The 22,569-nt window shown below is 37.7% G+C and overlaps 1 protein-coding gene across 2 annotated transcripts in view; it reads left to right on the top strand.

Moving 5' to 3' along the window:
- Positions 1-22,569, top strand: part of MTAP (methylthioadenosine phosphorylase) — a 196,101-nt gene that overhangs the window by 42,888 nt on the left and 130,644 nt on the right. For both annotated transcript variants that reach the window (XM_053702599.1, XM_053702598.1), the window contains one exon: positions 1,299-1,401. In XM_053702599.1, coding sequence (XP_053558574.1) covers positions 1,299-1,401 — 103 coding nt within the window. The remainder of the gene's footprint in view (positions 1-1,298; positions 1,402-22,569) is intronic.

The following is a 22,569-nucleotide window of genomic DNA, read 5'->3' as shown; positions in this document are numbered from 1 at the left end:
TCTGAAATTATGCAGCCTCCATGGGTTCATTTATCAGTTTCTGTATCTTTAAATAAATTAAATTTAAAAAAAAAAGCAACCAACTTTTAATTTAGGTGCAAAGCTCCAAAGAAAATATTAGCAGGCAAATAAGACTTGCATATAATGCTTAATTTTGTATTGAATAATATCTATTTAGGGACACTCAAGTCAAAATTAAACTTCCATGATTCAGATAGAGCGTGCAATTTTAAACAACTTTTCCATTTACTTCCTTTAACAAAATGTGCACAGTTTTTTTTATATTTACACTTTGTGAGTCACCAGCGCCTACTGACCATGTGCAAGAATTCACAGTATATACTTATTTGCGATTGGTTGATGGTTGTCACATGATACGGAGGAGTGGAAATAGACATAACTTTGAAATTTGTAAGAAAAAAAATCTACTCATTTGAAGATCAGACTTAATGCTATCGCATTGTCTTTTTAACATGCATTTGTGATTATGCAAATCCACTGTATTTACTGGTCCATTTAATGAATTCCATTAAATGGTAATTCAAGAAATGAACACTTCCTGTTGGATAAGATTACTTTGGGAGCTGTTCCCTTTTCTACCATTTTCAACAGAAGTTATGCTTGAAGGTTATTTATTACCCACCTTCTAGCTCCTCATGGTATGCATAATGTTGGAAGTGGCCATATATGTTATTGGTGGGGAGGGCTTTTACACCACCCTTATCTTCTACCTCACAAAACTATTTTAATATCTTATTGGTGTGGTGCCATTAGTTTTTTTTTTTTTTTTTTTATAATAGGTCTCATGCCCCGCTAAGATGTAGGCCCTCGGTTTAAAAAAAAAAAAAAAAATCAATCGCCTGTTGTTTTTGTCAGAGGAGAGTGACAGATCTTATGGTCCTCTATCTCCATTCTCCTTCTAACCTAAAATAACCTGGGATCCACTAAGATATAGGTTAACACTGTGACAGCCTATACCCACCCTCTATAAAGCACAGATGGGCTTGAGACACCATTTTGGAAAGGGGTGAGTCATCTCTTAATAGGGAGTATATTTTAAACCCATATTAGAACTATGTAAAAGCAGATCTCAGGGAGATGAAGGTTTAACCCTATCCTTACTGCATTCAGTGTGGACGACTTCTGTGTGAGCTGCTACTTCACACCCAACAATTTACTGAATCTAGATCACTGAACCATGCCTGCACATTTAAACATATTTGTCCTCTGAAAATCTGAGTTTGAAATTTTAATACAAAGTGTTTTTCCTATATACATTTTTTTTTTTCTTTCATTAGGACCACTAAACGGGATCAAACATTTTATGATGGGAAAACTTCCTGTCTTCCTGGAGTTTGTCACATTCCAATGGCAGAACCTTTCTGTGGCAAAACAAGGGAGGTCAGTGTATACATATATATATTTATATCTATTTTTTTTTATACGTGTGTATATATGGTTGTTCTCTGCATTTGAAACACATGCTGATAGTGATTATAAATTAAGAAACATAAGATAATTTGGTAAATGTGAAGTGAACAGAATTTCTCCAACATTGGTGTGTCCGGTCCACGGTGTCATCCATTACTTGTGGGATATTCTCCTCCCCCACAGGGAAAGGCAAGGAGAGCACACAGCAAGAGCTGTCCATATAGTCCCTCCCAGGCTCCGCCCCCCCCAGTCATTCTCCTTGCCGCTCTGAACAAGTAGCATCTCCTCGGGGATGGTGAGGAGTTTGTGGTGTTTAGTTGTAGTTTTTTATTCTTCTATCAAGAGTTTGTTATTTTAAAATAGTGCTGGTATGTACTATTTACTCTGAAACAGAAAGAGATGAAGATTTCTGTTTGTGAGAGGATTATGATTTTAGCAGCAGTTACTAAAATCGTTTGCTGTTTTCACACAGGACTGTTGAGATGAGATAACTTCAGTTGGGGGAAACAGTTAGCAGACTCTTCTGCTCAAGGTATGACTAGCCATATTTCTAACAAGACTGTGTAATGCTGGAAGGCTGTCATTTCCCCTCATGGGGATCGGTAAGCCATTTTCTTAGTCTCAAACAGAATAAAGGGCTTATTATGGGCTATAAACTGGTAGACACTTTTAGGGGCTAAATCGATTGCTTTATTTAAGTATTATATGCAGTTTGAAGTTGTATTTCACACTTTTATAACATTGGGGAACGTTTTTAGCACCAGGCACTTGTTAAGACACCTTCCCAGTCAGGAAGGGCCTTTCTCTGTAGTAGGCAGAGCCTCATTTTCGCGCCATTACTGTGCAGTTAATTTTGAGTTCAGTACATGCAGCTGCATGTGTGAGGGTCTGGAATCCACTAAAAACGTTCCTAGAAGGCTTCATTTACTATCTTATACCCCCCTGGGATTGGTGAAGTTGCAGCAAAGGCTGTGGCTGGGACTGTAAGGGGGTTAAAATTAAAAACGGCTCCGGTTTCCACATTTTAATGGTTAACAGCTTGGGGTGCAATACTTTGAATGCATTAAGACACTGTGGTGAAAATTTGGTAAAGATTGGATAATTCCTTCATAGTTTTTCACATATTCAGTAATAAAGTGTGCCCTGTTTAACATTTAAAGAGACAGTAACGGTTTTGTTTTAAAACGGTTTTCTCCAACATAGGTGTGTCCGGTCCACGGCGTCATCCTTACTTGTGGGATATTCTCTTCCCCAACAGGAAATGGCAAAGAGCCCAGCAAAGCTGGTCACATGATCCCTCCTAGGCTCCGCCTACCCCAGTCATTCTCTTTGCCGTTGTACAGGCAACATCTCCACGGAGATGGCTTAGAGTTTTTTAGTGTTTAACTGTAGTTTTTATTATTCAATCAAGAGTTTGTTATTTTGAAATAGTGCTGGTATGTACTATTTACTCAGAAACAGAAAAGAGATGAAGATTTCTGTTTGTATGAGGAAAATGATTTTAGCAACCGTCACTAAAATCCATGGCTGTTCCACACAGGACTGTTGAGAGCAATTAACTTCAGTTGGGGGAACAGTGAGCAGTCTCTTGCTGCTTGAGGTATGACACATTCTAACAAGACGATGTAATGCTGGAAGCTGTCATTTTCCCTATGGGATCCGGTAAGCCATGTTTATTACGATCGTAAATAAGGGCTTCACAAGGGCTTATTAAGACTGTAGACTTTTTCTGGGCTAAATCGATTCATTATTAACACATATTTAGCCTTGAGGAATCATTTTATTTGGGTATTTTGATATAATAATATCGGCAGGCACTGTTTTAGACACCTTATTCTTTAGGGGCTTTCCCAAAGCATAGGCAGAGCCTCATTTTCGCGCCGGTGTTGCGCACTTGTTTTTGAGAGGCATGGCATGCAGTCGCATGTGAGAGGAGCTCTGATACTTAGAAAAGACTTTCTGAAGGCGTCATTTGGTATCGTATTCCCCTTTGGGCTTGGTTGGGTCTCAGCAAAGCAGATACCAGGGACTGTAAAGGGGTTAAAGTTCAAAACGGCTCCGGTTCCGTTATTTTAAGGGTTAAAGCTTCCAAATTTGGTGTGCAATACTTTTAAGGCTTTAAGACACTGTGGTGAAAATTTGGTGAATTTTGAACAATTCCTTCATGTTTTTTCGCAATTGCAGTAATAAAGTGTGTTCAGTTTAAAATTTAAAGTGACAGTAACGGTTTTATTTTAAAACGTTTTTTGTACTTTGTTATCAAGTTTATGCCTGTTTAACATGTCTGAACTACCAGATAGACTGTGTTCTGAATGTGGGGGAAGCCAGAATTCCTATTCATTTAAATAAATGTGATTTATGTGACAATGACAATGATGCCCAAGATGATTCCTCAAGTGAGGGGAGTAAGCATGGTACTGCATCATTCCCTCCTTCGTCTACACGAGTCTTGCCCACTCAGGAGGCCCCTAGTACATCTAGCGCGCCAATACTCCTTACTATGCAACAATTAACGGCTGTAATGGATAATTCTGTCAAAAACATTTTAGCCAAAATGAACACTTATCAGCGTAAGCGCGACTGCTCTGTTTTAGATACTGAAGAGCATGATGACGCTGATAATAATGTTTCTGAAGGGCCCCTAACCCAGTCTGATGGGGCCAGGGAGGTTTTGTCTGAGGGAGAAATTACTGATTCAGGGAACATTTCTCAACATGCTGAACCTGATGTGATTACATTTAAATTTAAGTTGGAACATCTCCGCATTCTGCTTAAGGAGGTATTATCCACTCTGGATGATTGCGACAAGTTGGTCATCCCAGAGAAACTATGTAAAATGGACAAGTTCCTAGAGGTGCCGGGGCTCCCAGAAGCTTTTCCTATACCCAAGCGGGTGGCGGACATTGTTAATAAAGAATGGGAAAGGCCCGGTATTCCTTTCGTCCCTCCCCCCATATTTAAAAAATTGTTTCCTATGGTCGACCCCAGAAAGGACTTATGGCAGACAGTCCCCAAGGTCGAGGGAGCGGTTTCCACTTTAAACAAACGCACCACTATACCCATAGAGGATAGTTGTGCTTTCAAAGATCCTATGGATAAAAAATTAGAAGGTTTGCTTAAAAAGATGTTTGTTCAGCAGGGTTACCTTCTACAACCAATTTCATGCGTTGTCCCTGTCGCTACAGCCGCATGTTTCTGGTTCGATGAGCTGATAAAGGCGGTCGATAGTGATTCTCCTCCTTATGAGGAGATTATGGACAGAATCAATGCTCTCAAATTGGCTAATTCTTTTACCCTAGACGCCACTTTGCAATTGGCTAGGTTAGCGGCTAAGAATTCTGGGTTTGCTATTGTGGCGCGCAGAGCGCTTTGGTTGAAATCTTGGTCGGCTGATGCGTCTTCCAAGAACAAGCTACTTAACATTCCTTTCAAGGGGAAAACGCTGTTTGGCCCTGACTTGAAAGAGATTATCTCTGATATCACTGGGGGTAAGGGCCACGCCCTTCCTCAGGATCGGCCTTTCAAGGCAAAAAATAAACCTAATTTTCGTCCCTTTCGTAGAAACGGACCAGCCCAAAGTGCTACGTCCTCTAAGCAAGAGGGTAATACTTCTCAAGCCAAGCCAGCTTGGAGACCAATGCAAGGCTGGAACAAGGGAAAGCAGGCCAAGAAACCTGCCACTGCTACCAAGACAGCATGAAATGTTGGCCCCCGATCCGGGACCGGATCTGGTGGGGGGCAGACTCTCTCTCTTCGCTCAGGCTTGGGCAAGAGATGTTCTGGATCCTTGGGCGCTAGAAATAGTCTCCCAAGGTTATCTTCTGGAATTCAAGGGGCTTCCCCCAAGGGGGAGGTTCCACAGGTCTCAGTTGTCTTCAGACCACATAAAAAGACAGGCATTCTTACATTGTGTAGAAGACCTGTTAAAAATGGGAGTGATTCATCCTGTTCCATTAAGAGAACAAGGGATGGGGTTCTACTCCAATCTGTTCGTAGTTCCCAAAAAAGAGGGAACGTTCAGACCAATCTTAGATCTCAAGATCTTAAACAAGTTTCTCAGGGTTCCATCGTTCAAGATGGAAACCATTCGAACTATTCTTCCTTCCATCCAGGAAGGTCAATTCATGACCACGGTGGATTTAAAGGATGCGTATCTACATATTCCTATCCACAAGGAACATCATCGGTTCCTAAGGTTCGCATTCCTGGACAAGCATTACCAGTTCGTGGCGCTTCCTTTCGGATTAGCCACTGCTCCAAGGATTTTCACAAAGGTACTAGGGTCCCTTCTAGCTGTGCTAAGACCAAGGGGCATTGCTGTAGTACCTTATTTGGACGACATTCTGATTCAAGCGTCGTCCCTTCCTCAAGCAAAGGCTCACACGGACATAGTCCTGGCCTTTCTCAGATCTCACGGATGGAAAGTGAACGTGGAAAAGAGTTCTCTATCTCCGTCAACAAGGGTTCCCTTCTTGGGAACAATAATAGACTCCTTAGAAATGAGGATATTTCTGACAGAGGCCAGAAAAACAAAGCTTCTAGACTCTTGTCGGATGCTTCATTCCGTTCCTCTTCCTTCCATAGCTCAGTGCATGGAAGTGATCGGGTTGATGGTAGCGGCAATGGACATAGTTCCTTTTGCGCGCATTCATCTAAGACCATTACAACTGTGCATGCTCAGTCAGTGGAATGGGGATTATACAGACTTGTCTCCGAAGATACAAGTAAATCAGAGGACCAGAGACTCACTCCGTTGGTGGCTGTCCCTGGACAACCTGTCACAAGGGATGACATTCCGCAGACCAGAGTGGGTCATTGTCACGACCGACGCCAGTCTGATGGGCTGGGGCGCGGTCTGGGGATCCCTGAAAGCTCAGGGTCTTTGGTCTCGGGAAGAATCTCTTCTACCGATAAATATTCTGGAACTGAGAGCGATATTCAATGCTCTCAAGGCTTGGCCTCAGCTAGCGAGGGCCAAGTTCATACGGTTTCAATCAGACAACATGACAACTGTTGCGTACATCAACCATCAGGGGGGAACAAGGAGTTCCCTAGCGATGGAAGAAGTGACCAAAATCATTCTATGGGCGGAGTCTCACTCCTGCCACCTGTCCGCTATCCACATCCCAGGAGTGGAAAATTGGGAAGCGGATTTTCTGAGTCGTCAGACATTGCATCCGGGGGAGTGGGAACTCCATCCGGAAATCTTTGCCCAAGTCACTCAGCTGTGGGGCATTCCAGACATGGATCTGATGGCCTCTCGTCAGAACTTCAAAGTTCCTTGCTACGGGTCCAGATCCAGGGATCCCAAGGCGGCTCTAGTGGATGCACTAGTAGCACCTTGGACCTTCAAACTAGCTTATGTGTTCCCGCCGTTTCCTCTCATCCCCAGGCTGGTAGCCAGGATCAATCAGGAGAGGGCGTCGGTGATCTTGATAGCTCCTGCGTGGCCACGCAGGACTTGGTATGCAGATCTGGTGAATATGTCATCGGCTCCACCTTGGAAGCTACCTTTGAGACGAGACCTTCTTGTTCAGGGTCCGTTCGAACATCCGAACCTGGTTTCACTCCAGCTGACTGCTTGGAGATTGAACGCTTGATCTTATCGAAGCGAGGGTTCTCAGATTCTGTTATCGATACTCTTGTTCAGGCCAGAAAGCCTGTAACTAGAAAGATTTACCACAAAATTTGGAAAAAATATATCTGTTGGTGTGAATCTAAAGGATTCCCTTGGGACAAGGTTAAGATTCCTAAGATTCTATCCTTCCTTCAAGAAGGATTGGAAAAAGGATTATCTGCAAGTTCCCTGAAGGGACAGATTTCTGCCTTGTCTGTGTTACTTCACAAAAAGCTGGCAGCTGTGCCAGATGTTCAAGCCTTTGTTCAGGCTCTGGTTAGAATTAAGCCTGTTTACAAACCTTTGACTCCTCCTTGGAGTCTCAATTTAGTTCTTTCAGTTCTTCAGGGGGTTCCGTTTGAACCCTTACATTCCGTTGATATTAAGTTATTATCTTGGAAAGTTTTGTTTTTAGTTGCAATTTCTTCTGCTAGAAGAGTTTCAGAATTATCTGCTCTGCAGTGTTCTCCTCCTTATCTGGTGTTCCATGCAGATAAGGTGGTTTTATGTACTAAACCTGGTTTTCTTCCAAAAGTTGTTTCTAACAAAAACATTAACCAGGAGATTATCGTACCTTCTCTGTGTCCGAAACCAGTTTCAAAGAAGGAACGTTTGTTGCACAATTTGGATGTTGTTCGCGCTCTAAAATTCTATTTAGAAGCTACAAAGGATTTTAGACAAACATCTTCCTTGTTTGTTGTTTATTCCGGTAAAAGGAGAGGTCAAAAAGCAACTTCTACCTCTCTCTCTTTTTGGATTAAAAGCATCATCAGATTGGCTTACGAGACTGCCGGACGGCAGCCTCCCGAAAGAATCACAGCTCATTCCACTAGGGCTGTGGCTTCCACATGGGCCTTCAAGAACGAGGCTTCTGTTGATCAGATATGTAGGGCAGCGACTTGGTCTTCACTGCACACTTTTACCAAATTTTACAAGTTTGATACTTTTGCTTCTTCTGAGGCTATTTTTGGGAGAAAGGTTTTGCAAACCGTGGTGCCTTCCATTTAGGTGACCTGATTTGTTCCCTCCCTTCATCCGTGTCCTAAAGCTTTGGTATTGGTTCCCACAAGTAAGGATGACGCCGTGGACCGGACACACCTATGTTGGAGAAAACAGAATTTATGTTTACCTGATAAATTACTTTCTCCAACGGTGTGTCCGGTCCACGGCCCGCCCTGGTTTTTTTAATCAGGTCTGATAATTTATTTTCTTTAACTACAGTCACCACGGTACCATATGGTTTCTCCTATGCAAATATTCCTCCTTAACGTCGGTCGAATGACTGGGGTAGGCGGAGCCTAGGAGGGATCATGTGACCAGCTTTGCTGGGCTCTTTGCCATTTCCTGTTGGGGAAGAGAATATCCCACAAGTAAGGATGACGCCGTGGACCGGACACACCGTTGGAGAAAGTAATTTATCAGGTAAACATAAATTCTGTTTTTGTGCTTTATTAACCAGTTTAAGCCTGTTTAACATGTCTGTACCTTCAGATAGATCATGTTCTATATGTATGGTAAAAAAAGGGGGGAGTGGGGTAAGTGCGCTGAAAAAGCTAAAGGTATCAGAACAAAGTATATTTTTATACCTTAATTACCGATATATATATTATAATAGTGAATGGAAATTAATTAATAAAACTTCATTTTTTAATGAAATAAACCAATTGTTAATAAAGGTGTTTCTTAAGAGTGAATTTAAACTTTGTGTAAGTGATATAGAAAAGTAACTGAAATTGTTGCTAACGAGGTGATGTGAAAATTAACTAAAATTGTTGCTAATAAAATAATGTGAAAAAAATGTGTCATAAACAGTGTTTGGAATTTATTATGTTTGGAAATATCCTATATTTAGGATAATACAATACTTGGAGACTAGGTAGAAAATGTAGTACCAATAGCAATATTGAGAATATATATTTATTGGTCCAGACTAAAAATTAGCAGGATCCAAGGGACCTAACAGATAACCCTTATATAGTAAATGCACACAGATGTTAGGAATCTTACAAATTTATTTTTGATTAAAAATATTACATATAACAATTATATAGGGGACGTCTCCCCAATTGCACAGCCTAAAGTTTCTCTAGAGTCATAAAAATCATAAAAATCTAAAAGACTTCTATAAAACAATCTATGTGATGAACAGCGAATAATAAAAACTATATGTCATATAGGCACAGTAGTTAACTCTCGTAATAGCTTTTGGTGTGATAGATTCTTTTATCCAGACTTAGTTATTTTTGTATCGCCTTAAATTTTATATGTGGATCATAAAAAAGTCTCTATGTAAGTTCCGTAATAGATAGTAATACCACACAGAGGTAGTCTCAAAAGTCTCTATGTAAGTTCCGTAATAGATTGTAATATCACACAGAGTTATATTTTCTAGGGGTAATTGTATTCTCCCTTCAGATGTGGTTAAGACAAATTTAAAAGCTTACTTTCTTTAAGTCCTGGAGGAGCTTCTGGAGCTTGTGTCCGCCGGCTATTTCTCAGCCGAGTCAGTGCGCCGCATGGATCTTGGCGTCTGACGTCACCGGTAAATCTTCCGGTTGTCAAGAAAGGAAGAAGAGACTCCCAGCTTAAGTGTATATTTTATCCAAATAAGATTTGGGAAATAATTTCTTTGTGAGTCAGATGAAATTACACCCTGTACCTAGTGCCAATGCACGCAGGGATATTTAGACTCCGGTATTGATAATTCAGGACGTAATAGAATAACCCGGGTTACCTCAAATGTTCGTTAAAAGTTGATTTGAGATTCAGATGTCCTTATCTGTAGTAGGCACAGTCACTTAGATCGACGCGTTTCACTCACCAGGGAGCTTTATCAAGATGCAGGTGACTGGCAAAGGTGTTCTTAAATAGGCTGTGGATAATTCTGATTGGTCCTTTTCAGATACTTTTTTGTAAAGGTGGAATTGCAGGTTTTTTCTCATACAGGTATCGTATTCCTTGTCCATGTTCAAAGGCTTAAGGTGGAAGTGTTTAAATTCCAAAGAAGACTTTTTAACTTTTTTAACTCTGTGGATCTTTTCTGATGTTTGATTCATTTTTCTTATTTAGTTTCCTATTATTCTAAATATCAAATGATATTTTGCAGGCCAGCAAATACTAGTTATTGTTCTTACTATATGTTCTATATCATATATTTACTTACATTATATATTATAAAAAACAGATTTTAATCCATTGTAATTAACATTGTCCCTCCTGTAAGGATGTAACGGCTGTTTATAAACATGTTTTACTTGTAATATTTACATCTGCTTTGCAAAAGGTATAGTTACATATTCTCAGATTGCTATTGTTATAAGTTAGGGTTTATGTACTGAATTGGAGTTGATTTGACACATTTTATGTTAGCACTATTATAATTCAAAAAGAAAAGGTGAGAGATCTAGTTCAGAGTTCAGGCCTTTAGGATGTAGAGTATCGTATTTATAGATCATTTCGGCTTCCTTTATCAGCAATTTCTTCTCTAGGTTGCCACCTCTCCAATGTTTATGTACTTTCTTTATGGCCCAGTATTTTAAGTGTTTAGTATTTCCTTTGTGAACTATTTTAAAGTGTTTGTATAAGTGGGTATCCTCCTTACCATTTTTTATATTACCAATGTGTTCTCTTATGCGATCCCTTACCATTCTTGTAGTTTCTCCAAAGTAAAAAAGGTTGCAGGAGCACTTTAAGATGTAGATTATATTTTTATTGGTACATCTTATGATATCCTGAATAATGAGGGGTTTTGTATCCTTATTAATTTCGATTTTTTCCACTTTACTACTATGACTGCAGGCTTTGCATGTATAGCAGGGAAAAAATCCCATGATATCTTTGCCTGTTAGATCTTTTTGTTTATGAATAATTTTCTTTGTTTTTTTCAATTCACTAGGGGCTAGGAGTGTCTTTAAATTGGCAACTTTTTTGAATATAAATACGGGGTTATTGGAGATTTTGTCACCTAATATATCATCTTCCTTAAGGAGATGCCAGTGTTTTTTTATTGCTTTTTTTATGATATTTTGATCAATACTGTAATCTGTTATAAACGGAATTTTTATTTTATCGGTATTGTTTTCCATTGGTCTTTCCTTGTATATTAATAGGGACTCCCTATCCGTATTTTTTGCTCTATCTTTAGCTTTCTCTGTGATATCTTTTTGATAACCCCTAATTTTAAACCTTTCTAAAAGGATCTCAGACTGCTGTTCAAAGTCTGCTATCCTAGAGCAGTTCTTCCTAATACGTAGATATTGCCCTATTGGGATACTCTTTTTCCATACGTCTAGGTGGCAGCTATTTGCGTGTATGTAATTGCTGCAGTCAACTTTTTTAAAATGAGTCTTTGTTTCCAAATTGTTTTCCACCCTCATAATCTCTAGATCTAAAAATACTATTGAATCTTTACTATAGTTATATGTGAAGTTTAGACCCCAAGTGTTGTTATTCATTTCTTTAAACATAATTTCCAATTCTTGTTCTGTCCCCCTCCATACTATCAGCAGGTCATCAATGTACCTTTTATAGAGCACAAGGTTTGCACCATAGCTATCAAAGAACTGGGATTCCCATGCACCCATAAACAAATTGGCATAGCTAGGTGCAAACCTTGTGCCCATAGCCGTGCCCTCTACTTGGAGATAAAATTTCTCGTTAAAGGAGAAGTAATTATTTTCTAATATATATTTGATACTTTTTAGAATAAAAGACCTATGTTGGTCTGTCATTAGTGGATCAGAGCTGAGAAACATATCTACGGCTTTAATGCCCTTTGAATGGTTAATCACTGTATATAGCGATGTAACGTCACATGTTACCAGGTACATCCCTTCTTCCCAATTAATGGATTTAAGTGTATTTAATACTTGTGTGGAGTCTTTAAGGTATGACTTTAAATTCTTTACATGTTTTTGCAGGAAATTGTCAACATATTTGGATAAATTAGCCGAAAGTGATTCTATTCCAGAAATGATTGGTCTCCCTGGAGAGTTGACCAAACATTTATGGATTTTTGGCAGGAAGTAGAATATGGGTATACGGGGATATTTAGGTGTTAAAAATTCAAGTTCTTTGTTATTCAGTATCCCTGATACACTGCCCTCTTTAAGAATTTTATTTAATGTTTTATTGAATTTTTCAGTTGGATTGAAATCTAGTTTTTTGTAAGTCTTGGTATCGTTTAAAAGTCTATCTGCCTCTTTTATGTATTTACTAGTATCCATAAGGACAATTCCTCCGCCCTTATCCGCGGGTTTGATGGTTATATCACTGTTTTTTTGAAGGTTTTCAATTATTCCTTTTTCTTTGGCGTTTAAATTATATTTCTTTTTCTTTTGGAGATTTGATCTTTGTATATCTTTGCATACCAATTTTTCAAATGTGTCAAGGTAGTTTCCCTTTGCCTGTACTGGGTTGAATTTTGATTTAACCTTAAAATCTGTATGCTGAATGTTGTCTAGAGCTGGTCTGTTAGTTATTTGTCTTTCAATGGGACATTTGAGAAAAAATCTTTTTATTGTTAGGTTCCTCACAAACTTTTTGATGTGAATATGTGTATTAAATTTGTTTAATCTTTTAGTTGGGGCAAAAGATAGACCTAAACTTAGAACTTTTTCTTCTTCTGTTTTTAGTTTGATACTACTTAAATTAAAAATCCCATGTTTGGCCTCTATCTCCACCTTTTTGCCTCGTTTAGAAGCTCCTCCTCCTCTCTTTCCTCTAGATTTCTTTTTCTCCTGGTATTTGATTCGTTTTCTTGTCTTATCAAATCTCTTGAGTGGCCCTCCCCTAAAGGGCTTCTCTCTAAAAAAACTTGTTCATCATTTTTTTGTTGTTCCCCCTCTTGGGTTCTATGGTCTCTAAGTGTTTCAAATCGATTATATGTCGGGACCTTCCAATTATCATTCTGTCTTTCTATCCATCTGTTAGTCCTTCTTGGGTATTCCCAATTATTATGGCTATTTTGATGACTTCTGTCTGGATTCTGTCTGTGCATGTTATGTCTAAATTCTGAGTAGAAATGATCTCTATTTTGATACCTCAGGTATCTTGGTCTATCATATTGAGCATTGTAATCATTATTGTTGTATCTTGGTCTATTATATTGAACATTATGTTCATTATTGTTATATTGAAAGTTACGATTATTACTATGATACCTCTCAGAATTGTGATAGTCATTATAGGGATAAAAATTTCTGTTATTTTCAGAATTACTGTAGTATTGTGTTTGGGGGTCTCTTATAGTTCTATTCATGTGATTATTTTCTCGTCTCACATCTTGGTTATTGTGTCTTAAGGGGGTTTCATTCATATTTTCCTCTCTATTCATTTGCATATTGTCATTTATGTCCCTTTCCATTTTTCCCCATTTTGATCTTAGAAGGTCCTTATTTAAATTTGCTAGTTTGTCAATAATTACTTTTTGTCTTTCTTTGAATTCATTACTACTTTTTTTATCTTTCAGTTTATCTTTAATTTCCAAAATATTTTTCTCTATGGTGATTAGAGTTTCCTTCCTGGATCTTTTTAGGATATCTATTAAAGTGTTTGATGCTTTCTTTAAAGTGTCAGTCCACTCAGTCTGTAATATGTCTGAAAGTGGAAATGTACAATTTTTATTAAGGCGAAGCCCTCTTGGGATAATGTCCTTAGTGGTGTATCTATTTAAAAAGACTAATTCCATCTTTTGTTTAAGTTCTTTGATCATATTTTGTTCTAAATTCTGCATTAGATCAGATATTTTATCAGATGTACATGAGTTAATTATTTGAATATTGTCATCTCTCATATCTGAAAAAATTTGATCCCTGAAATCAAAAATATCTTCCATATTGAAAGTGATATACCTGCAGCTACTACTAAGTGAAGGAAAAAACTATGTGATCTGTGGGGTGACAGTAGAGCGCTGGTATAAAGGAGATACCACACACTTACAAATGAGAAGATCCTTCGTTCTCCTCAGAAATTTAAGTGAAAAAAAGGGGGGAGTGGGGTAAGTGCGCTGAAAAAGCTAAAGGTATCAGAACAAAGTATATTTTTATACCTTAATTACCGATATATATATTATAATAGTGAATGGAAATTAATTAATAAAACTTCATTTTTTAATGAAATAAACCAATTGTTAATAAAGGTGTTTCTTAAGAGTGAATTTAAACTTTGTGTAAGTGATATAGAAAAGTAACTGAAATTGTTGCTAACGAGGTGATGTGAAAATTAACTAAAATTGTTGCTAATAAAATAATGTGAAAAAAATGTGTCATAAACAGTGTTTGGAATTTATTATGTTTGGAAATATCCTATATTTAGGATAATACAATACTTGGAGACTAGGTAGAAAATGTAGTACCAATAGCAATATTGAGAATATATATTTATTGGTCCAGACTAAAAATTAGCAGGATCCAAGGGACCTAACAGATAACCCTTATATAGTAAATGCACACAGATGTTAGGAATCTTACAAATTTATTTTTGATTAAAAATATTACATATAACAATTATATAGGGGACGTCTCCCCAATTGCACAGCCTAAAGTTTCTCTAGAGTCATAAAAATCATAAAAATCTAAAAGACTTCTATAAAACAATCTATGTGATGAACAGCGAATAATAAAAACTATATGTCATATAGGCACAGTAGTTAACTCTCGTAATAGCTTTTGGTGTGATAGATTCTTTTATCCAGACTTAGTTATTTTTGTATCGCCTTAAATTTTATATGTGGATCATAAAAAAGTCTCTATGTAAGTTCCGTAATAGATAGTAATACCACACAGAGGTAGTCTCAAAAGTCTCTATGTAAGTTCCGTAATAGATTGTAATATCACACAGAGTTATATTTTCTAGGGGTAATTGTATTCTCCCTTCAGATGTGGTTAAGACAAATTTAAAAGCTTACTTTCTTTAAGTCCTGGAGGAGCTTCTGGAGCTTGTGTCCGCCGGCTATTTCTCAGCCGAGTCAGTGCGCCGCATGGATCTTGGCGTCTGACGTCACCGGTAAATCTTCCGGTTGTCAAGAAAGGAAGAAGAGACTCCCAGCTTAAGTGTATATTTTATCCAAATAAGATTTGGGAAATAATTTCTTTGTGAGTCAGATGAAATTACACCCTGCACCTAGTGCCAATGCACGCAGGGATATTTAGACTCCGGTATTGATAATTCAGGACGTAATAGAATAACCCGGGTTACCTCAAATGTTCGTTAAAAGTTGATTTGAGATTCAGATGTCCTTATCTGTAGTAGGCACAGTCACTTAGATCGACGCGTTTCACTCACCAGGGAGCTTTATCAAGATGCAGGTGACTGGCAAAGGTGTTCTTAAATAGGCTGTGGATAATTCTGATTGGTCCTTTTCAGATACTTTTTTGTAAAGGTGGAATTGCAGGTTTTTTCTCATACAGGTATCGTATTCCTTGTCCATGTTCAAAGGCTTAAGGTGGAAGTGTTTAAATTCCAAAGAAGACTTTTTAACTTTTTTAACTCTGTGGATCTTTTCTGATGTTTGATTCATTTTTCTTATTTAGTTTCCTATTATTCTAAATATCAAATGATATTTTGCAGGCCAGCAAATACTAGTTATTGTTCTTACTATATGTTCTATATCATATATTTACTTACATTATATATTATAAAAAACAGATTTTAATCCATTGTAATTAACATTGTCCCTCCTGTAAGGATGTAACGGCTGTTTATAAACATGTTTTACTTGTAATATTTACATCTGCTTTGCAAAAGGTATAGTTACATATTCTCAGATTGCTATTGTTATAAGTTAGGGTTTATGTACTGAATTGGAGTTGATTTGACACATTTTATGTTAGCACTATTATAATTCAAAAAGAAAAGGTGAGAGATCTAGTTCAGAGTTCAGGCCTTTAGGATGTAGAGTATCGTATTTATAGATCATTTCGGCTTCCTTTATCAGCAATTTCTTCTCTAGGTTGCCACCTCTCCAATGTTTATGTACTTTCTTTATGGCCCAGTATTTTAAGTGTTTAGTATTTCCTTTGTGAACTATTTTAAAGTGTTTGTATAAGTGGGTATCCTCCTTACCATTTTTTATATTACCAATGTGTTCTCTTATGCGATCCCTTACCATTCTTGTAGTTTCTCCAAAGTAAAAAAGGTTGCAGGAGCACTTTAAGATGTAGATTATATTTTTATTGGTACATCTTATGATATCCTGAATAATGAGGGGTTTTGTATCCTTATTAATTTCGATTTTTTCCACTTTACTACTATGACTGCAGGCTTTGCATGTATAGCAGGGAAAAAATCCCATGATATCTTTGCCTGTTAGATCTTTTTGTTTATGAATAATTTTCTTTGTTTTTTTCAATTCACTAGGGGCTAGGAGTGTCTTTAAATTGGCAACTTTTTTGAATATAAATACGGGGTTATTGGAGATTTTGTCACCTAATATATCATCTTCCTTAAGGAGATGCCAGTGTTTTTTTATTGCTTTTTTTATGATATTTTGATCAATACTGTAATCTGTTATAAACGGAATTTTTATTTTATCGGTATTGTTTTCCATTGGTCTTTCCTTGTATATTAATAGGGACTCCCTATCCGTATTTTTTGCTCTATCTTTAGCTTTCTCTGTGATATCTTTTTGATAACCCCTAATTTTAAACCTTTCTAAAAGGATCTCAGACTGCTGTTCAAAGTCTGCTATCCTAGAGCAGTTCTTCCTAATACGTAGATATTGCCCTATTGGGATACTCTTTTTCCATACGTCTAGGTGGCAGCTATTTGCGTGTATGTAATTGCTGCAGTCAACTTTTTTAAAATGAGTCTTTGTTTCCAAATTGTTTTCCACCCTCATAATCTCTAGATCTAAAAATACTATTGAATCTTTACTATAGTTATATGTGAAGTTTAGACCCCAAGTGTTGTTATTCATTTCTTTAAACATAATTTCCAATTCTTGTTCTGTCCCCTCCATATAAAATTTAAGGTGATACAAAAATAACTAAGTCTGGATAAAAGAATCTATCACACCAAAAGCTATTACGAGAGTTAACTACTGTGCCTATATGACATATAGTTTTTATTATTCGCTGTTCATCACATAGATTGTTTTATAGAAGTCTTTTAGATTTTTATGATTTTTATGACTCTAGAGAAACTTTAGGCTGTGCAATTGGGGAGACGTCCCCTATATAATTGTTATATGTAATATTTTTAATCAAAAATAAATTTGTAAGATTCCTAACATCTGTGTGCATTTACTATATAAGGGTTATCTGTTAGGTCCCTTGGATCCTGCTAATTTTTAGTCTGGACCAATAAATATATATTCTCAATATTGCTATTGGTACTACATTTTCTACCTAGTCTCCAAGTATTGTATTATCCTAAATATAGGATATTTCCAAACATAATAAATTCCAAACACTGTTTATGACACATTTTTTTCACATTATTTTATTAGCAACAATTTTAGTTAATTTTCACATCACCTCGTTAGCAACAATTTCAGTTACTTTTCTATATCACTTACACAAAGTTTAAATTCACTCTTAAGAAACACCTTTATTAACAATTGGTTTATTTCATTAAAAAATGAAGTTTTATTAATTAATTTCCATTCACTATTATAATATATATATCGGTAATTAAGGTATAAAAATATACTTTGTTCTGATACCTTTAGCTTTTTCAGCGCACTTACCCCACTCCCCCCTTTTTTTCACTTAAATTTCTGAGGAGAACGAAGGATCTTCTCATTTGTAAGTGTGTGGTATCTCCTTTATACCAGCGCTCTATATGTATGGTAGCCAATGTGGTTCCCCCTTCAAATATGTGTGATAATTGTGCCATAGCGTCCAAACAAAGTAAGGACAGTACTGCCACAGATAATAAAGTTGCCCAAGATGATTCATCAGATGAAGGGAGTAGACATAGTTCTACATCATCTCCTTCTGTGACTATACCAGTTATGCCCGCGCAGGCGACCCCTAGTACTTCTAGCGCGCCAATGCTTGTTACTATGCAGTAATTGACGGCAGTAATGGATAACTCCATAGCTAATATTTTATCCAAAATGCCAGCATTTCAGAGAAAGCGCGATTGCTCTATTTTAAACACTGTAGAGCAGGAGGGCGCTGATAATTTTTCTGTCATACCCTCACACCAATCTGAAGTGGCAGTGAGGGAGGGTTTGTCAGATGGGGAAATTTCTGATACAGGAAGAATTTCTCAGCAGGCAGAACCTGATGTTGTGACATTTAAATTTAAATTAGAGCATCTCCGCGCATTACTTAAGGAGGTGCTATCTACTCTGGATGATTGTGACAATCTGGTCAACCCAGAAAAATTGTGCAAGATGGACAGTTCCTTGAGGTCCCGGTGCACCCTGATGCTTTTCCGATACCTAAACGGGTGGCGGACATAGTGAATAAGGAGTGGGAGAAGCCAGGCATACCTTTTGTCCCTCCTCCTATATTTAAGAAATTGTTCCCTATGGTCGACCCCAGGAAGGACACATGGCAAACAGTCCCTAAGGTCGAGGGGGAGTTTTCTACTCTACCCAAGCGCACGACCATTCCTATTGAGGACAATTGTGCTTTCAAAGATCCTATGGATAAAAAATTGGAGGGTTTGCTTAAAAAGATTTTTGTACAGCAAGGTTACCTCCTTCAACCTATTTCGTGCATTATTCCTGTCACTACAGCAGCGTGGTTCTGGTTCGAGGAACTGGAAAAGTCGCTCAGTAGGGAGACTCCGTATGAGGAAGTCATGGACAGAATTTACGCACTTAAGTTAGCTAATTCCTTTATTTTAGACGCCGCTTTGCAGTTAGCGAGGTTAGCGGCAAAAAATTCAGGGTTTACAATTGTGGCGCGCAGAGCGCTCTGGCTAAAGTCTTGGTCGGCGGATGTATCTTCCAAGACAAAATTGCTTAATACCCCTTTCAAAGGTAAGACCCCTTTTGGGCCATAATTGAAAGAGATTATTTCAGTCATCACTGGGGGAAAGGGCCATGCCCTCCCACAAGATAAACCTTTCAAGGCTAAGAATAAGTCCAATTTTCGTTCCTTTCGCAATTTCAGGAACGGACCGGCTTCCAACACGGCAGCCTCTAGACAAGAGAGTAACGCTTCCCAGACTAAACCAGCTTGGAAATCAATGCAAGGCTGGAACAAGGGTAAACAGGCCAAGAAACCTGCTGCTGCTACCAAGACAGCATGAAGAGGTAGCCCCCGATCCGGAACCGGATCTAGTAGGGGGCAGACTCTCTCTCTTTGCTCAGGCTTGGGCAAGAGATGTTCAGGATCCCTGGGCACTAGAAATAGTCTCTCAGGGTTATCTTCTAGAATTCAAGGAACTACCCCCAAGGGGAAGGTTCCACATGTCTCACTTATCTTCAAACCAAGTAAAGAGACAGGCATTCTTGCATTGTGTAGAAGACCTGTTAAAGATGGGAGTGATACTCCCAGTTCCAACTGTGGAACAAGGTCAGGGGTTTTACTCAAATCTGTTTGTAGTTCCCAAAAAAAGAGGGAACTTTCAGACCAATTCTGGATTTAAAAAATCTAAACAAATTTCTCAGAGTGCCATCGTTCAAAATGGAAACTATTCGAACGATTTTACCTACAATCCAGGAGGGTCAATTTATGACTACCGTGGATCTAAAGGATGCGTATCTGCATATTCCTATCCACAAAGATCATCATCAGTTCCTAAGGTTCGCCTTTCTGGACAAACATTACCTATTGTGGCTCTCCCATTCGGACTAGCCACTGCTCCAAGGATTTTCACAAAGGTGCTCGGGTCCCTTCTAGCGGTTCTAAGACCCAGGGGCATTGCAGTGGCACCTTACTTGGACGACATCCTAATTCAAGCGTCGTCTTTTTCAAAGACAAAGGCTCACACAGACATTGTTCTAGCCTTTCTCAGATCTCACGGGTGGTAGGTGAACATAGAAAAAAGTTCCCCGTCTCCGTCAACAAGAGTCCCTTTCTTGGGAACAATAATAGATTCTTTAGAAATGAAGATTTTCCTGACAGATGTCAGAGAGTCAAAGCTTCTTAACGCTTGTCAAGTTCTTCACTCTGACCAATAACGAAGCCTAAGCCTCAAGATAGAGAAAGTGCGCTAACAAGCTAAAAGTATACACACCACATTAAAGGATATTTACATTTATTAAATGAAATAGACAAATTACATCAAAAATATATAGAAATTAGCGGTAGGGACGTCTCCCTTGTATAAGAAATAATAGTCTGTGCAAATATTTGCAAATAGCAGCTAACAATAAGTAGGATGTAAATAAATGTTAAAAAACAAATGTTAAAAAACAATCAATCTTAAATGTATGGCATAATATTGATACTATTCATAAAAGCAAGGATTATTAATAAAAACAAGCACCAAGTCCAGAAATATAATCACAGTGTAGATGGCCGTGTGCAAATGAGCATCAATATTGTAGCATTACGGCTTGAGTTCGTAACAAATTGGTGCCACAAACAGATACAATGTACTGTACCGTGAGTCAAGAGGGTACTTGGAGGGTGTTACCGAGGAAAGGGAATCTTACGGTCAAAGCTTGGACCTCGGCTGCAGTGACTGCCGTTCCTGGAAAGTTGCAGTGTACAGACCTCTGCACATGTGAGTCGGCGTCTGACGTCACAAACTTCCGCTCTTCTCAGGTAATGGGTTGTCGTTCCAGCAGCGTGAGAAAGAAAACAGCTGATTGCTGTGTGCTGATGAGAACTTGCTGCAAGAGCAGATTTAACTGCTGTAGATGTATCCGTTGTTCCAATAAACTGGTAGGGCACAAGTTATCCCTTACCTTGGGATATACAAAGATACTGGTAACCCGGGTTAAAGTTGCAGTACAGGCTGTACTGAGATATCCCTTAGTGTTTCAAAGATACAGTGTCACAGTGTCACATATGCAAGCGACGCGTTTCGCCCTCCCTTGGGCTTTATCAAGATGCATGTGACAGGTAACTGAGAGTCTTTTATAGTGATCCATTCATTTGTAATTGGTTAATGCATTCAGTTGTAAAGGTAACACCCTCCAGGTGGTTAAGGTGGTATCTTCATTACTTCTCCCTTTGGGATCTATTTCCTTTAGTTGCTAGGTAACACCCTCTATGCAATAAAGGTGGTATATCCTTGGTGAATCATTATCGATTTTATGTGTTTGTTGATAACAAAAAAATATAAAAAAGCTGTCTGTGCATTACATAAACAATAACGGCTGTATTGTGACAAAAAACCATACTGGTTTTGTGAATTGCTCGTCCTAAATCTAATTATAAGCTAAGAGAAATTTTCTTATATATTATTAGGCACTCCCTTGAGTGAACATATATGCTAAGAAAATATATAAAATATCTTATAAATAAATATATAGATAAAAGTAAATTGACAATATAAAGAATGTGAACCAATCAAAATAATTGAAAGTATGTAAAGTGCATGTGCATATGAATAAAAGGTGCTACTGAACAGATTTATTCAAATAAAAATGGAGAAAGGTCCAATTCTGAGTTGAGGCCTTTTGGAAATAAAGTGTCGTATTTGTAAATCAATTCAGCTTCTTGTATTAAGAGTGATTTTTCTGTGTTACCTCCTCTCCAATGTCCTTTGACTTTTTTTATCCCCCAGAAATTGAGTGCTTTAGTGTCCCTGTGATGTTTTTCTTTAAAATGTTTATAAAGTGAAGTGTCATCCCTACCTTTTTCTATACACAACAAGTGTTCCCTAATTCTATCCTTTAGGGATCTAGTGGTTTCACCAAAATAAAAAAGATTACATGTACATTTTAATGCATAAATAATATTTTTGTGATTGCACCTAATTAGATCTTTAATTCGAAAATTAATTTCTGAGCTGTTTATTTTTAAAGTCTTCAATTTAGAGCTGTGTTGACAGGCCTTACACGTATAACATGGAAAAAAACCTGCTGGTATTTTACCCTCTAAGTCTTTCTGAGTTGGATTTTTATTCCTTTTCAGTTCACTGGGAGCTAGCTGCATTTTAAAATTATTCGCTCTTCGAAAAATAAAAGTTGGTTTGTCTGCCAGGTGTTTCCCAATTATGTTGTCTTCTTTTAAGAGGGGCCAGTGTTTTTTTATTATCTTTTTGATTATATTATGATCTGCACTATAATTCGTGATAATGGGAACATTAATCAGACCGTTCTCTCTTTTCAGTTTTATACTTTAAAAGTTCATTTCTATTAGTTAAACGTGCTTTAGAAATAGCATTTCCGATTTTAGCTTTCTCATATCCTCTATCCTCAAATTTTTTTGCTATTAGAGTGACCTGATTCTCAAAATCTTCTATTCTTGAACAATTCCTTTTAATGCGTAGCATTTGTCCATAAGGGATGTTATCTTTCCAGATATTCAAATGGCAACTATCTGCATGAATCAGATTATTACAATCGACTGGTTTAAAATGGGTCTTAGTTTCTAATTTATCTTTAACTGCCATAATTTCCAAGTCTAGGAAATTAACCTGAGTTTGACTATAATGACTTGTGAATT

The sequence above is a fragment of the Bombina bombina genome, chromosome 2 (assembly GCF_027579735.1).
Source record: "Bombina bombina isolate aBomBom1 chromosome 2, aBomBom1.pri, whole genome shotgun sequence".
In the NCBI taxonomy this organism is placed as follows: Eukaryota; Metazoa; Chordata; class Amphibia; order Anura; family Bombinatoridae; genus Bombina; species Bombina bombina.
Note: the sequence above shows the minus strand (reverse complement) of the source record. Positions and strands in the feature narration are given on the sequence as shown.